This window comes from Corvus kubaryi, unplaced genomic scaffold, assembly GCF_017639235.1.
Source record: "Corvus kubaryi isolate FWS band 111438036 unplaced genomic scaffold, C.kubaryi_AGA036_p1.0 66, whole genome shotgun sequence".
NCBI lineage: Eukaryota > Metazoa > Chordata > Aves > Passeriformes > Corvidae > Corvus > Corvus kubaryi.
Genome location: NW_024582054.1, coordinates 27,268,328 through 27,283,998, shown reverse-complemented (window position 1 = coordinate 27,283,998; position 15,671 = coordinate 27,268,328). Strand labels below are relative to the sequence as shown.

The following is a 15,671-nucleotide window of genomic DNA, read 5'->3' as shown; positions in this document are numbered from 1 at the left end:
GAGTATAAGAAGACTGCAGAAAGCAGCCAGGCTCCACAGCTCTCCCTAAATACCATTTCCAGCTTCACTGCTGGAGACAGCCCTGGGCTAGACAGGCTGCAGCTGAGATTCAGCAGGACATTACTAATGTTCTTATCATTCCCATTCAATCTTTTCATGAGAATCTTAGCTTAACCAATAACAGGAGGTTGTGCTATTCCCATATCCCCTATGAGTACTTCAGAGTCATCTGTAGATGCTGATGAGACTCAAGGGGATGCCCACACAGCTACTGTGCATGAACAAACTAAACCTAGACCATTCCCAAGCCAGGCATAACAAGGACCACTCTCCCCTTCTTCATCCTTCCACTGCCACCTGCCCCCTAAAACAGCCAGCTGCCTTGCACAACTTCATCACCTTCTTTTTTGAGAAGCAGAACTGGGACAGTTCTGAATGGCAGATCCATTATCTTTGCCCAACAACACCAAAACCACAGCAATGGACTCGTGCCTACACCACCTTTCAAATGCTTCCTTCAGATAAGGTATCAGAAAAGAAAAAACCCATCCAGATTTGAAATAGCAGCAGCTATGCAAATGTGGAGGAATTAACTCAGCTGTCTCTTCCCAGGCTAAACAGGCCCAGCTCCCTCAGCCTTTTCTCATAAAAGAGATGCTCCAGTCCCCTCATCATCTTCACAGCCCCTCCACGGGACCCTCTCCAGGAGCTCTGTGTTTTTCTTGAACAGAGGAGCCCAAAACTGGACATAGCACTCCAGATGTGGCCTCAGCCATGGCTGAGCAGGTGTTCAGTATCATCCCCCTCGACCTGCTGGCAATCCTCTTCCTAATGCAGCCCCGAATACCGTTGGCCTTCTTGTTCACAAGGGCACTGCTGGCTCGTGGTTAACTTCTTGTCTACCAGGACTCCCAGAGCTGCTTTCCAGTAGATCAGCCCCCAGTCTGTGATGTTACATGGGGTTAGTCCTCCTCAGGTGCAGGACCTTGCACTTGTCTTGGTTGAATTTCATTATGTTCCTCTCTGCCCACATCTCCAGCCTGTCCAGGTCTTGCTGAATGGCAGCATAGCACTTTGGGGTACCAGCCATTCCTCCTCAGCAAACTTCCCAAGGCTGCACTCTGTCCCTTCATCCAGGGCATTGATGAATAAGATGAACTACACTGGAATCAGCACAGAACCCTGGGGAACACCACCGGCTTCAGGGCTCCAAGTAGACTCTGCGTCACTGACCACAACCAAGGTCCAGCATAGCACCTCTTCTCAATGGCTCTTCCGTCATTTGGAGAAGAAAATTATCATCAACACATTCCAGAAACATCCTAGATTGCTTATGCCCTGCTGTGTTGTCCCTCCAAAAGGTATCAAGGTGGTTGAAGTCCCTTAGGGGGACCAGGACTTCTGAACATGAGGTTGTTCCTATCTGTCTTTGGAGGACCTCATCCACTCAGTCTTCCTGACTGGGCAGCCCACTCTCTACAATGTCACTGGGAAATTACCTCATCGTAGTTTTAAAGTTCTATTTATAAGTCTAATAATCCCATCATTGATTACAGTGACTGTATTCAAATTATAAATCCATTAGCTGCTCAACAATGAAATAAAATCAATAATGCACGTAAATGGGAAAAAAAGGAATTTAAATGCATACATTAACGTCACTTGAAGTAGCACTATTTTATGCACCATCTCTAACAAAACTGTGTCACATCATTAGCAATAATGTGAAAAATCTTTTTCAATTAACAGAGCTGATTTGATGCTATGTTCACTAAAGTGGCAATCCATTCCATTAAACACATACATATGAAATGCTTGAAATATCTATGAACTCTCTCCATACATCATAAATTCTCTCCTAAGTGCTGAAACACAAAAACAGATACATCATTTTCTACAGATGCTTTTTAAACCTCCTGTCAGAAGCTACCAGGCAGGGCACTTCAGTGATTCTAGTTGCAAGTAACAAAGAGCACCAATTTTTGCCCCATGCTCAGCCACTCATGCCAGGAGATGCTTTCAGCAGGAGATGCTTTCAGCAATGCACACACTGTGCACAGGTCAACCATCCTAAGGCCCACAACCTCAACATGCCATCACTCCAGTAAACAGCCTACTGAGAAAATGTCAAATTCAAAGCACTTTCCAAATGAAAAAGAGATGCTCAAATTCTATTTTAACACAAGCAGGACAACTGGGCAATCCTACCTGCATCCAGCTGGGCAAATCAGTTCCTTTCATGTTCTATATAGACACCACTGCAAGACTTTCCCCTCCACCAGCCTGTACACAACTAAGGTCTGAGCTCAGCCTGAATTTATTTGGTTTCTCTGCTGCATTAACTTCTGAAGCCAAAGGGTATTATTCAGCTGCAGCCCACCCTTAACCCATGTAGCCCATGCAACAGTAGCCTCGTTAAAGCTGTTCTTTCTGACATGACACCACTTCTGAGCTCCAGCCAAAAAGTATGACTCTTCCTTGTACAGTGACTTCTAAGTGCTGGGGTGGCATGGGATGCACTGATTATCAGTTAACTGGAGGATTTATAGTGAAGCAAATTCACAGTATAAATGGACCAGCAGGAAGCAAAAGAAGCTGAAGGGAGCAAAGTGAACAGAAAAGGCCAGAGAAACAAGCTGAAAGGCACGAGTAGAAAATTTAATATTTGGGGTATTTAGTGTAGCTTATGATACACTTGCCAGATGAGAGAATGAACTGTGGGCCAAAGGTAAATCCAGTGGATTATCATTTCCACATAATCTCCTAAAGTCTACTTGTCTTAAATCTACCTCTGATGAGTTACAGGTGAAGTCTGGGCAAACATTCCTGTTGACTTCAACTGGCAACAGAGGCAAGTATGGACTTGTTTCCTCCTGAGAGCTGTAATAACAACTGCTTAGCCTGGAGGGGTGAAAGATCAAAAGAACTGGTTACAGGTGGTAATTTGAGCCACAAGAGGGTCTGAGTTCTCAAATAGTTACCCCGCCCCACAACTGTAAAACCAATACTATGGTGGAAGTGTCAAACACAATAAAAAAGAAATGCAATCCACACCCTCACCTAAGAAAATGTTCACTTACATCTAGTAGCCAATAACCTTTCTGTTAACTCTTAATGTTTTTCCTGTATCACTCTGATACCTGGAAATACATTAAAAAGTAACCTCGTTTTCAGCTTCAGCACCCTACACTGGGGACAATCTAAGAGACCATAAAGGTCCCAGCAACTGCACAAAACAGAGGGCTACATTTTCAGCTGCACGTTTAAGGCTGAATTTCCAACCCACCCTTTCCAAGCTAGTCTGCTCCCTGGTTGCTGGGGTGATGCCATGATGATTTTTTGCCTTTTCTTTTATACCCCTGTTATACCTTTTTATAGCTTCTGTATCCTTAGTGCTTTTCGCCTACATTCTTAGACTTGTGTGTCAAGCTAGGAGACTAAACATCTTAGAAGCCTCATAGTTAGGGATCAGAAAGCCCCAGACCCCAACAAGGTCCTCTCCAGAACACATTCTGTAAACTAAGAGAACCATCCAGAAGAAGGTTCCTCTGGGAGGGGGGCTCATTCAAGCCTCTCATTGGGGAATTTTTGATAGATATGCTCATTAGTAAGACCTATAATGCTAGACCAGATCTTTTGGGGGTGGGCATTGCGGTGTGCATTGAGGTGCATTCCACCTGGACGTAGTGCACCTAAGGATCCTTAAAATAAATAGAGAGGTAAAATCCCTTTTTCCCTTCTAACTGTGTTTGACTCTTGATTTTAAGACCAGGAAAAGGCATCAGGGGCACTGACAGTGGCAGTGTTGTCCTCCCACATCACACCTTTCCCTCTGCATTTGCCAAGGCAGCAAAGCTCGAAGCAAGGCATGACTGCGCAGCTGAGATGCAGCAGTCACAGGAAAGGTCTTTTCCCTGGGAGCAGAATTTATGTTAGTATGAGAAAGCATCTAGTAACTTGGACCAAAAGATTTCTTTCTGCTGTTGAGACTTGTTATGGAGAGTTACCAACACGAACTTTGAAGATCAGTATTTTCTGCCACCTGCTTTTCTTTATGTACTTCCTCTACAAGAGCAGTGGCACCAACAACACTGGAGCTAAAGGGAAAACAGAAAAGCCTCTGTGCAGTCCCTGCCTCACCATCTGTCTGACATTGACTTCCCGAGGATCAAGATGTTATACGTGGAGTCTGAGTAATGTCCCAAAGCTCAAAGACATCCATATGTCTCATGGACAAGATTTATGGTCAACGCACTGTATTTTAATTGTTTCATTACAAAATATATTTCCCACATTGTATTAATAAAAGGTCACTGAGAAAGCTATCAAGAAGGGTTTTAAAAATTAATTTAAAAATCCATTTGGTATGACATTTATCAAAGTAAAAAAGTAAATGCTGGAAAGTAAATCTTGTCATTGTTCTGTTTTCCACAGTCAGCTTTTTATTGCATCTTTTAAACAAAATGTAAGTCACCCGTTCTATAAACAAACAAAGAGGCTTTAAGGAAAGTCAACAGAGGCTGAACTACTCTCAGATTAATCCATCTGGTTTAGATTAGGGTAAGCAGAAGACTTACTCAAACTACAGGAAAAGCCTGAATTGTGACTAAAATAACTCACAGGTTTTTCATGTAAGACAAATAAATGTAAGTTCTTTAACTTTAGAGTCTATGCACCCATTCACATGTGCTGTGCTGTGGATGAACCCTCCCTCTCTGAACCTCACAGATCCAAGCAATAAACTCATACCTAAATTTAAATTCGTGGATACTCTCAGGGACATACATTGACCTTTTGATAATTTCACAATTTTACATACATAGGCTTTAAAAGTTTTACTTAAGGTACTTCAAATTTTTTAGTGCTCTTTTTCAATTTCTTAATGGTGCATTTTTTAATATATTTTTAAATCCACTTACAGACTGGTAAGTATTCAAGGAGTCACAATCCTTTGCCTTATATCCAGGGCCAATTGTATATACTCAAGTAAGAAATACAATGTGACCAGGATTTCATTTTGTGTAAGATGAAAGAAAAAGCAATTTGCAAATCAGCTCTATTTCACTGAGATGTCTTTATAGCACATGGCATGGCTACTTTAGCACTTTTATGCAGTACATAACACTGCATAATAATAACACAGTCAATTTAAAATATACAGTAAGACCTCTTTTTTTCTACAATACACAATAAATGCAGTTACTTCTAATAGGCGTAAAAGGTATTTTCAGGGGTTTTAATGTTCTACCTCTCAGCCAGATTCCAACACATCTGGGAAGCCCAAACTCCCGTCAGTCCTCTCCTTTTGCATTAAACTGGGTAGCAGTGCTGAGCACTATTAATGTTTTTTTTTTTTCATTTGAGTAGTAACCTTATATTCACTTGTCAGGTCTAGAACTAAAAACACCAATATAGAACTATTTATTAATTATAGTTGTCAGGCGTTCACCACAAATCAGCTGCCTTACCCAGAGTTATACCAGCTCCCTCCCCTCCACTGTGTTCACTGTCTGCTCAGACAACTTACCACTGCTACTGCTGATTATTTTTTGTAATCTTTCACAACAGGCCACTTGGGTAAAGCAGCTGATTACATCTTCACCTTTTGAACCTTGGTTGCAATCCTAGTCTTCCCCTCCCCTAAACCTTCCTCCAGATCCTTAATTACTGTTCCTCTTCACGGCTCCCAAAGCCCATGGTTATTATTTTGGCTTGAGCAGCACCCACACTACACTTCAAACACACGTTCCTGTTCAAAAAATTTATAATCTATATAATGGATTTTTCACACTTGAACTCCAAACACATATTAAAAATTTACGATGTCCTGCACTTCTGACCCCCAACATTCAGCCCAGAAGTGTTTTCACAACCATAAGTGACATTACAAGGTAATACATGCGAGTTTGGGGAGGGAGATGAGAGGAGCAGAAATCAAATCTATTTTTTTTTTTTCTCTCCACAGACAATTCCACTACTGCCACTATTAGAACTAACCATGAATAAAAAATACGGATCCTGGAGAAATGTGTGCTGCTGCAAGGTCTCCTGAGGTTTGGCAGATGTACACTGGGGTTTATTTTCCCACCCGGAAGGCACTGGGGACAGAGCACCCCACATCCAAAAAAGGATTTGCTCTGCATGACCTATCTGGGCTCCACCAGCACCAGCTGGAAGCCAGAGGCACCTTCAGCCACAGGCAGGCCAAGACACACATCCAAGATGAGAAGGACAAAGCATCTCCTGGAAGTACCTGCTGGTCTTCCACAGCCACAAAGGAATCCTCAGTAATTATCTGATAATAAACACCTGGAGTTTTGGCAATTAAAAATACTTGAGATGAACCCCAGCTTTTACCTTTGTCTTCCCAATTTTATAAAATTAATCATGGCCACTTCATATGCAGCAGTGGGTTAAATCACTGGGAGGGTAGGCATTGGATAGGAGCCTCCCACCAGAGAGTTCAGCACCTGTTTCAAGTACCCTTGCACAAGGAAAAAAGGCATAAGTACAGATTACCAGTGAAACAGGAGTATTTACAGGGTGGTCAAAATAACTGGTATCACAACCAAGAGTGGAAACTCCCTGGGAAAAGAGCCATCTTTCTCTTCTGCATTTGTGCAGTATGTTGCCTAACTGGAAGCTGAAGACTTCAAGATCCAGTCACACATAATAAATAGTATATTCAATACTGTTCTTTCTACTGCAGTAGTTCTTGCTCCAGAATTCCTCTAGCCAGACCAGCTTTTCTCCACAAGACAGGAACTACTACTAAAGACAGACATCACTAAAAGTATGTATATCCACAGCTCTCTTCTGGGTTAATCTGAAACCTAAACCCTGTCCCTAACTTCAGGAAAGAAAAGACAAAATTAACTCTCTAACCTGTAAAAAAAAAAGTAAATAAATAAACTTTTCTAATAGGGAAGGAAGTTCAGATGTGAGAATCGATAGAAATCAGAAAATCCCAGTCTTTGAAAAATTAAAAGACGAGGTAAGATAAGCATTGGACAAGAATGTCCTGCAGTGGATACTATACTAGACAAGGGCTAGACTAGCTGTTTCCTGAAATTTCTCCAATCCTATTTCCTTCAACACCTGTGATTCCTCAGGGGAAGAGCGTAGGGGAAGCACTTTCTGCCTTACCCACCCAAAAAACTTCATCAGACACAAGGTTCTTGACAATACAAAAGGCAGTGGAAGAATTCAGACCAACACAAGAAGCACCATCTGGAAAGAGATGCACTCACGGTATTCAGTAACTACATTTGGGTTTAAATGAATAAAATAAATAAAGAGAGAGGAGAGATAAAACAACTGAAGACTAGCTTCTCTCCAAAAACTGCTTATAAATCTAAATGATCCTTGCAGATGACTGGATCCCATCCAAGCTGCCTCACAGTGAGACAAACTCACAGTGTTTGTCCTTTCGTTAAAGGTCACTGTTTTCCAGGCTACTGAGTTTCTTTGCACATTTCTAAATCACACTTAAGCTCTGGTGCATTATACACATTTTTCCTTCACAGGGGTTAAATGAGGCAACAGTTTTATCTTAGAATAGCGCAGTGGTTAGGGAAAACCACATCTATCAGTCAGTGTGGTTAAGCAGGAAGAAATCTGGAGCTGGCTGTAACTGAATTATTTAGGACAAGAATAAGGGCAGACAAGGAATGAGCAGACAGATGGAAATACTTCTGCTTTCAGAGGGCAGGCTTCTTAGCCCAGTAGCTTTTTCCTTCTCTATTTCTGTGATATACAAAGAACTTAAAAGGCAATTTAAAGGTAACATCATACACCTTATATGGCCAAATTGATCCCTAATGCATGGACCAACATTTTAGAGAAAAGCTCTCACAGCAGCATTTCCTTATAAACTATGAAGAGCTGAATGGGCCATTTTCCCTTTTCTCAGTGAATGATCTGATCTCAGCAGAGATTCACTGGATTTAAATGGGAACCCCTCAGAGGTGGAAGGTAGTTGAATTTCCTTATGAAAGGTATGGGAGGGAGGAATCAAGTCTCCAAGCCTTTTCTGGAAGGAAACACAACGTCAGCCTGAAAAAGTAATGTTACACGGCAGCACTCAAATATTTATCTCTGATGATCTTGGACCTCAACCAGCTGAAGCTACCAAGCAATATTAGGTAGTGTTTACATACAACAGTACATAAGGCATTATGTTAAATTTAAAGCTGCCTGGCACCAACATACCTGACCTCGCAAGACCTGCTACATCATCTTTAAGTGAAAACCATTACTTCAAAGTGTACACACTTCATAACTATATACACTCCCCCGTTCACTACCTGAAAACTGGTCAGGAATAAATCTTAGTCAAAACCAGCCACATATTGTATCCTTCTTCTTAGCACAGTTCCATAGATAGCCACATAATGAACTTGCTTTTAAAGGTAGCATGCACCTCTATAAAGCTTTTTCATTTCCCACAAGAGTTCATAAAATGCACACAGAATACAGGAAATCAACATCAAGGCTTAAAATCCAAGTGCAGTGACATTTACAGGCATGTGGCTCTGAAGCAACCTTCTGAGCCCCCTCCTCAGCAGCAAACTGTTTTGCAACACATCTAAGCTGCAGATTAATGCTCTGCATCACAGTCCATCAACAGCAACTGCTGAACTGTACACAGCATTAGAAGCTCAGCACCAGACTTGAGGGTCAAGTTCATCTTTGATATAATCCCATGAAACTCCTAGAGCTTCATGTGTGACAAACTTGGCCTTTTGTGTTTTTCTAAAGGGGTTACCAGGTATGTGACAGACAAATAACATCACCTGCAAATATGAAGCTAAAATAGGTGCAAAAACATCTGAAGGATCTCGCCATGTGAGATAAGAAAGAAAATTCCTTGTGACATCTGATAGAACATCATTCAAAGCTCTTTAACTCTTCAGTTCTTGAAACATGGCTTAGAATATCATTAGCTGATCCCCACTAAGATAAATATATCTCAGATTTTGCCTGTGTCTCTCTTTATGTCCATACACATGCAAACAAAACTCAAGCAGCTGAATTATCACTACTTACTAGACAAGCCTGAGGCAGGAAGCTGTTCACCCTGGAGATACTCCACATGCCCTCGAGGTACTGCTGAGCTTGGATGGTGACAGAGCTCAGGGCACCACTGAGACCGCTGGGGGCCACCGTCACTTGAACGCTGGAGTTAGGAAAACTGCCCACGCCTTGAGACCATCCAAGTCCCTTCTTCCTCTCTGCCGCAGAGAAGAGATTGGGTGACTTTCCAGGCTGCCTGCCTACCTGCCCAGCAATGAGTGGCAGGTCTCTCTGGGAAGAGACAGTGACCATCCTGGGTACCATGCTGGTCACTGCCCCGGCGCTGGGCGGGAGGTCGGGCATTTCTGGGTAGCTGGCTTGGCTGAGGGTGTGCATCATCTGAATGGCTTCCTGCTTCAGCTGATTCAAGTGAGTGGCACAAGTTTCGCATCTGCTCTCTCCTTCATTCCTGTTTTTCTGTAAATAGTCAGGCACTTGAAGCTTGTCAAAAATTAAAGCTGATAATCGTGGGTCCTAAAGAAGTGAAGAAAGGGGGAAGAGAAACCATACTCAGTTAAAACAGTGCAGAAAGAAAAAAGAAGAGGAAAAAAACAGTTCTCTGATTTGCTCTCCACTCACGGAAGTACTTTAAATCTGTTCTGGTAACCCTCAGCATTTTTCCTGCTGAATACCCTAACAGGCTCACAGTGGATTAATAAACCACAAGTGAATTCATTTGTATTAGACCCAGCATGAAAATTATCATCAGAATTAAACAGTGGAGCTGCAGTGTATTTGATAACTGCTCATTCTTCTAATTAACTCTCCTTTGGAGACATCTAAGGTGCCCGTGTTTCCCATGCTCAGGAACAATGTTAGTTGAGATGCTGAACCTACAAATATAATAACTCTATTCAAAAGCATACCACCATCAGAAACCCAGGAAAATCAGACTTTAAAGTACTTTTAAAAATTAATGCTTGACCTGGTAAACATCTTTCTGTCCTTACCCTCAGAAATGATTAATCAAGTGGCATAAAAGCCAGTTTATATGGTGCTGCCCACAGGACTGTTATTTCTGATCTTTGCAATCCAGATGGTTGCAATATTCCCTTCTGCTACAGTTGCTTTGATGAGAAATAGATTTGAGCCTACAGCCATGTGTGAAGGTGTGACAGTGTGCAGACTAAGACGCTGATTTAAAAGCAACACCTATTTTGTTTCCACAGAGCAATTCCCCACCACCCCTTGGCTAGTTCATTTTAAGGCTGCTCAGACATTTTGAAACCCAGCACCGTGTTTCCACCTCACAGACAGAGCTACCTATCTCCTGAAACACACAAACACCTTCCCATCCCAGGCCTACTACTGTAAAGATCAGTCAAGAGATTAAATCCAGCCCTGTCGTAAATCTGCTATCAAGACTAACACTGGACAGTAAAACTGACCCAACTTCACACACTCTCATAGAGCTCTCTAAACAATTAAGGTTTTAATGAAATCACAGCACAGCCAAAGGTTTATTTGTATAACTATCTTAAATGAAAATATTTAATTTTCTTGTTAATAAGTAGGACACACATGGCTGGTAAATCAGCCATCCAACATATGCTGGGGATATCCCCAGATTGGCACTTGTTTTTAAAAATGTATTACTTTATGCCAAGCTGCAATTGCTCTCTAGAAAATGAATGTCCTATTAGAAAACTAATTCTGGTTTTAATTACAATGCACACCAATAAACCCCTTTAAAGAAGTCTTGGCACTTGGCTTTGCTCTAAATTCAGAAAGTACTAAAACACTGCTTAACTTCTGCAGCAGCAGCACAGAATTTGTCTCATGTTCAGCTGTTGGACCTATCCTGCAATAGTTCTTAATCTCTCACGAGACACAGTATAATGTTGATAGAAACCACTGTGAGTGTATCTAGCATCAACAGTATTGCACAGCCAAAACCCATTAACCAAAGTTGCTCTTTCTGCAATAATCTGAATTATTGTTTATTGACTTAAAAAAAAAACTTCCCAGGCTCAGAAAAGTTACTCCTGCCACTGACTGAACAATAAATTGCATTCACATTAGTGAACCAGCATAAAAAGTGAAGTGAAAGACACTGTTTCATTTTTGTCTGTTCTCTTTATTGAAGTTTAGATCCTGCTAAAAATGCCTTTGAAGTTGCACCATTTGCTTACCCTCATGAGGAAGAAAATTCTTTCCCACCAAACCTCCCAGAAGATGGTAATACTAAATGAAGAGATATGAGTCAGGAAAAAGAAGGTAATTAATATTTTAGAAACTTTTTTCTAACCCTTCAGCAGAAAGTGCTATTGCACTTTCTAAAGTCTATAGACTTTAGAAAAAACCCACAGAGACTCAGTGCTGCAAGCACTATTTAGCCTTGGGCAAAACAAAGACCATGCAGTCTATCTCCCAAGAAAAACAAACAGCACCGTGGTGCTCAGTGCTCCTCAGAAACTTCTCCAAGGGAGAGCCCTCTGAGCAAATACTTGCTGAGGCTGACACACAGCATCTATTCAAACAGCCCCAAAACACAGCACCTTCCAGCACAGGGCGCCCTGTCTGCGGCCAGGCACATCCCTGGGCTCACTCCTTTGATCCAAGTTGGGCACGTAAGGAAGCACCTGCAGGTCCCAACTGCATGAGCCTCATCTGGCAATGTTTAAATTGCTATCAAATGTCAAAAGTTTCAAATAAGCAATTAAAGCGAATTACTAGGTGAAACAGGCTTCTCATTTAAAAGAAATTACTTCTTTTGATGTAAAGAAAATTAATGACCCCAATTCTAGCTCCATAAACACAGTTTACAGCATATGGCAGATCAGAGTCAGGCCTGTCTCGCAGTTACAAAGAAATCAAGTGAATGTCATATTAAAAGGGGGAACAAAAATAAATTAAATATATATATATATATATTTAGAAAATTACACAGAGCAAAGCTTATAGGCACATAGCATGCCAAATTTAAACCTCATAATTTATAGCAAAAAAAAAAAAAAAAGGCATCTCATTACCAATGCTTATATTTTGCCAGGCATTTACAAGGAGCCTCTTAACCCACACATCCAGCCTCTGTGACCCCCAGCTTGCATTGTGGCCAATCTCCTCCAGCACTTCAGTGAGGGCCCAGCTGGATAGTTAGATTACTTTTATTTTTCCACTCTGAGAGACAAAAACACCTGGCTAATGGTTGGGCGTGAAGGCCAGAGGAAACACAAGTTACTGTTAAAAACATTAACCATAACTTAGAAGTTTAGCCAGCCCCATTAAAGAGGTTTTACTGCCCAGTCACAATGCCTGGCCCTGGGGAGCCCCTGCTTCGGCAGCTCTTGCCCTAACAAGGCTGGGATGGAAGTTACACTCTCGTGTTTAACAGAGGGAAGAAACAAAACTTGAGTGACCAAATGTGTTAGACACACACGTGGGAGGGGTGAAACAGCCAAAGCCATCCTTGCTACAGCTCCACCAGCAGACAGGCAAGCCAAACAAAGGGGGTGTGCAAATCACTGAGGGGAATGGCACAAAAATTAAACATACAACACACAAGCCTCTATTCCAAACAGTGCTCCAAAACCCCTTTAGTCTGCTGTGCTACAAAGAACATGACTCTTTTGTTCCTCCACAGCATAAATAAACTATTCTGTCTTTGTCACACCTACTTTCCAAATGCTCTTCTTACCTCCTGAACAAGCAGGATAAGCAGAATACTGTGATGCTGTAACACTCACAGCTTCCCCTCTCACTACAGAAACCAAAACCCTAATTTCAGACTCAGCTTGTTAACTTTTGCATACAAATTTTAGATATTCAAACATCACAGACTGTTAGAATTGTAAAACAAATGGTGCTACTAGGAACTGAGGAGCCCAGCAGCCCCCAGCAAGGTCAGGGCATGAGATAATTACATGTTCTTATATGAGGACAAATTTTCTGAATGCTTGAATTTACCACTGCTTTTCAGCACGCAGTTCTTACAGACACAAGCCAGCCTGCCAACTGCTGCTGGGAGATTAAACACACACATGCAAACTGCCCACATGAGAGGAGCTGGTCTGCAAGCTCAGCTGGGCAGGATGGCAAACTCAGAAAACCAGGGCTGTGCTCCCGCTAGAACACACGGCAAAAGACCCATTTCCTGCAGCACTGGAGCATTTAGCCTGAAGCCTGCCTTCAGGCTTCACCTCCGAAATCAGGAGTAGGGAAAAGGAGCACAGAATTGAAAGCACATCCAGCAACATGTAACAGAGCGAGGGCAACAGTCCCTGTAATTCAGGCTTCCGTCTCTGATGTAACACCTCAGCTCTGCTGCCTCCCCAGGAACAAGTGAGGAGCCAGCCGGGCTTCAGCTATTGGGGTAACACCACGTGCTGCATGTGGGGCACACAAACAAAACCCACATCTCACAACTGTAAAATACTACATCCCCAGACCACTGCCCTTGAAACTACAGACATAACTCAAAGCAACTGGGATGTGGCCAAAGGCCAATCTCCAAAAATCCCTCCTACATCTTAGACACCAAAGTCATAGTCAGGTTTTCAAAGCATGAAACACCAAATTACCTTCCTGGACCTGAACTATTCTGAGAACTTGATGCAGTTTGTCAGTGATAACTGCACTCAGATTATTTTGAAATTGTAGCTTAATCTGTAACTTCCCAAGTACTTAAGAGCTTGCAGTTAGATTTTCCGTTCAACTAAGAAAGAATAGAGAGCTTTTTTCCATTGCAAAAGAGAAACAAAGATACAAGCTTTGAATCTTACCTGCAGCTACTGACTTCTAACTCCCAAACTAAGCGAGAGGAGGCAGAAAAGCATCTGGATTCTCACTTAAGAAGTCCCTGAAGTAATACCCACCCATCTGTAACCCAATCCTTTCAGCGAGGAACTATGCACAGAGTGCGAACAAACGATGACGAACAAATGATGAAAAGTCAAATTGCCAACAACCGTCCTCAGTAATTACCCGCAATTTTGCCTGGCACTGGTTTCTGCAGTGCGAGTGTATCTGAAGCAGTATTCTGAACTGAATTAAATTAAAGTCTTGATATAAATATAATTTAAGAGAAAAAAGAATCATTGAATGTCACACTGAAATATATAATTAAACACAGACCAAGGTGAACAACATTTTAAAAGGATGCTTTTGGAGAAAGGAATGTACTATCCCAGTGCGAAAGAATCAATGTTAATGATTTTTTGTCTTAATTGTCCTTCCAGATCTCTGCCACACTGCTTACAAATTAGTTTTTATCTTACATGACATTGTGAAATATCCCCTAGTATCTTCTATATTGACAAATACCTTGAAGGCTGATGCCTGCTTTCAACTACATAGCAGTCATTGTCAAAACAAACAAACAAAAATAAGCAAGCATTATATTCAGCAAACGCAGAGAGTGCTCAATGTAATCAAGGAAAAAAACACAATGCTAATGATTCTTTTTTAAAGAAAAGTTTCCAACTATCTGACTAATCTCAAGGGAGTGAAAATATGAGCTTTAAGTCTTCAAGTAACCCATGTTGTGAATTCATTCAGTCACTGACCTCATCTTATCAGAATATAAACAATCAAGGAAAAACAAACACATGAAGCCTTCACAAAAACAGAATTCACCTGGAGTCCCATCTCCTGAGTGTTAAGGGTATCTGGAATTTGCAGTGTTAACTTCACTGTCCTTGAAAACATCCCTCTGAACAAGCAGGAGAGCAATGCACATTTCCAAAGTGAGCAAAATGTGCAGGCATTAGAAAAAAGGTAGATACATTTTTAAGGCCAAATTCTATTTGGCCTCTCTACAGTAATGTCTCACTACCTTTAGGTGGAAGGTTAATTTAAGCCAATGGACTGTGGGCCTCCTCCCATTCTATTTGCTAGTAGGATTTCTTCAAATCTCCAATCCCATTATTCTGTTACCAGCCACAACCTGAGGTAGTGTACACAGACATATTCCCTTAACTCTACCCAGCTGAGACTCAACCCAATTTCTTTTCATCTCTGGCATCCCAAAGAGTTTGGGAAAAAAAAAATCCAAGCACATTTTCTTATTTAAAAAAAAAAAAAACAAAAAAAAACAAAAAACAAACAAAAAAAAACAAAAAAACCCCAGAGTATCTCTTTTAAACAGCGCCCATCCTTCTAACAAAAGCCAAGCAATACGATAAATCTGCTCAAAACCGCATGACCCCGCACTAAAAATGACTGTGCTGTGTTTAGTTATTCGGCAGCTCCACTGAACTCTATTTATTTCCATTTCCTGCCCACTTTAATGTACTTCAGTGGCCTGCAGTAAAGTTAAAGCAATAGGTGTCTGTCATAAAGATGAATAGTGCTATTGGAATGCATAATACAGTGGAAAGAGGAAATGAGAGCAATCTGGTTTATTTACATCTCAGGCTCCCATCAGCACCTCAACCCACCTCCCAATGGCTTCAGCTACCTTTCCTGTTATCTTGCTGTATAGTCCCCTGCAATGAGTTGGCTTTTAACCTCCAAGAACCAGAGGGGATGAGCTGATCTCCCAGATTTACTTTCATGAGCTGGCAGGGTACTGGAGCAAACAGCCATGCAGTGTGTTCAGCGCAAAGAAAACAAAATAAAGGTAGTGGTTGCCATTTAAATTAATTAAAAGACACAAA

General features: G+C 41.5%; 1 protein-coding gene across 2 annotated transcripts in view; it reads right to left on the bottom strand.

Moving 5' to 3' along the window:
• Window positions 1-15,671, bottom strand: part of KIF26A (kinesin family member 26A) — a 101,701-nt gene that overhangs the window by 59,518 nt on the left and 26,512 nt on the right. For both annotated transcript variants that reach the window (XM_042047126.1, XM_042047127.1), the window contains exon 3: window positions 9,049-9,549. In XM_042047126.1, the coding sequence (XP_041903060.1) occupies window positions 9,049-9,549 (501 nt within the window). The remainder of the gene's footprint in view (window positions 1-9,048; window positions 9,550-15,671) is intronic.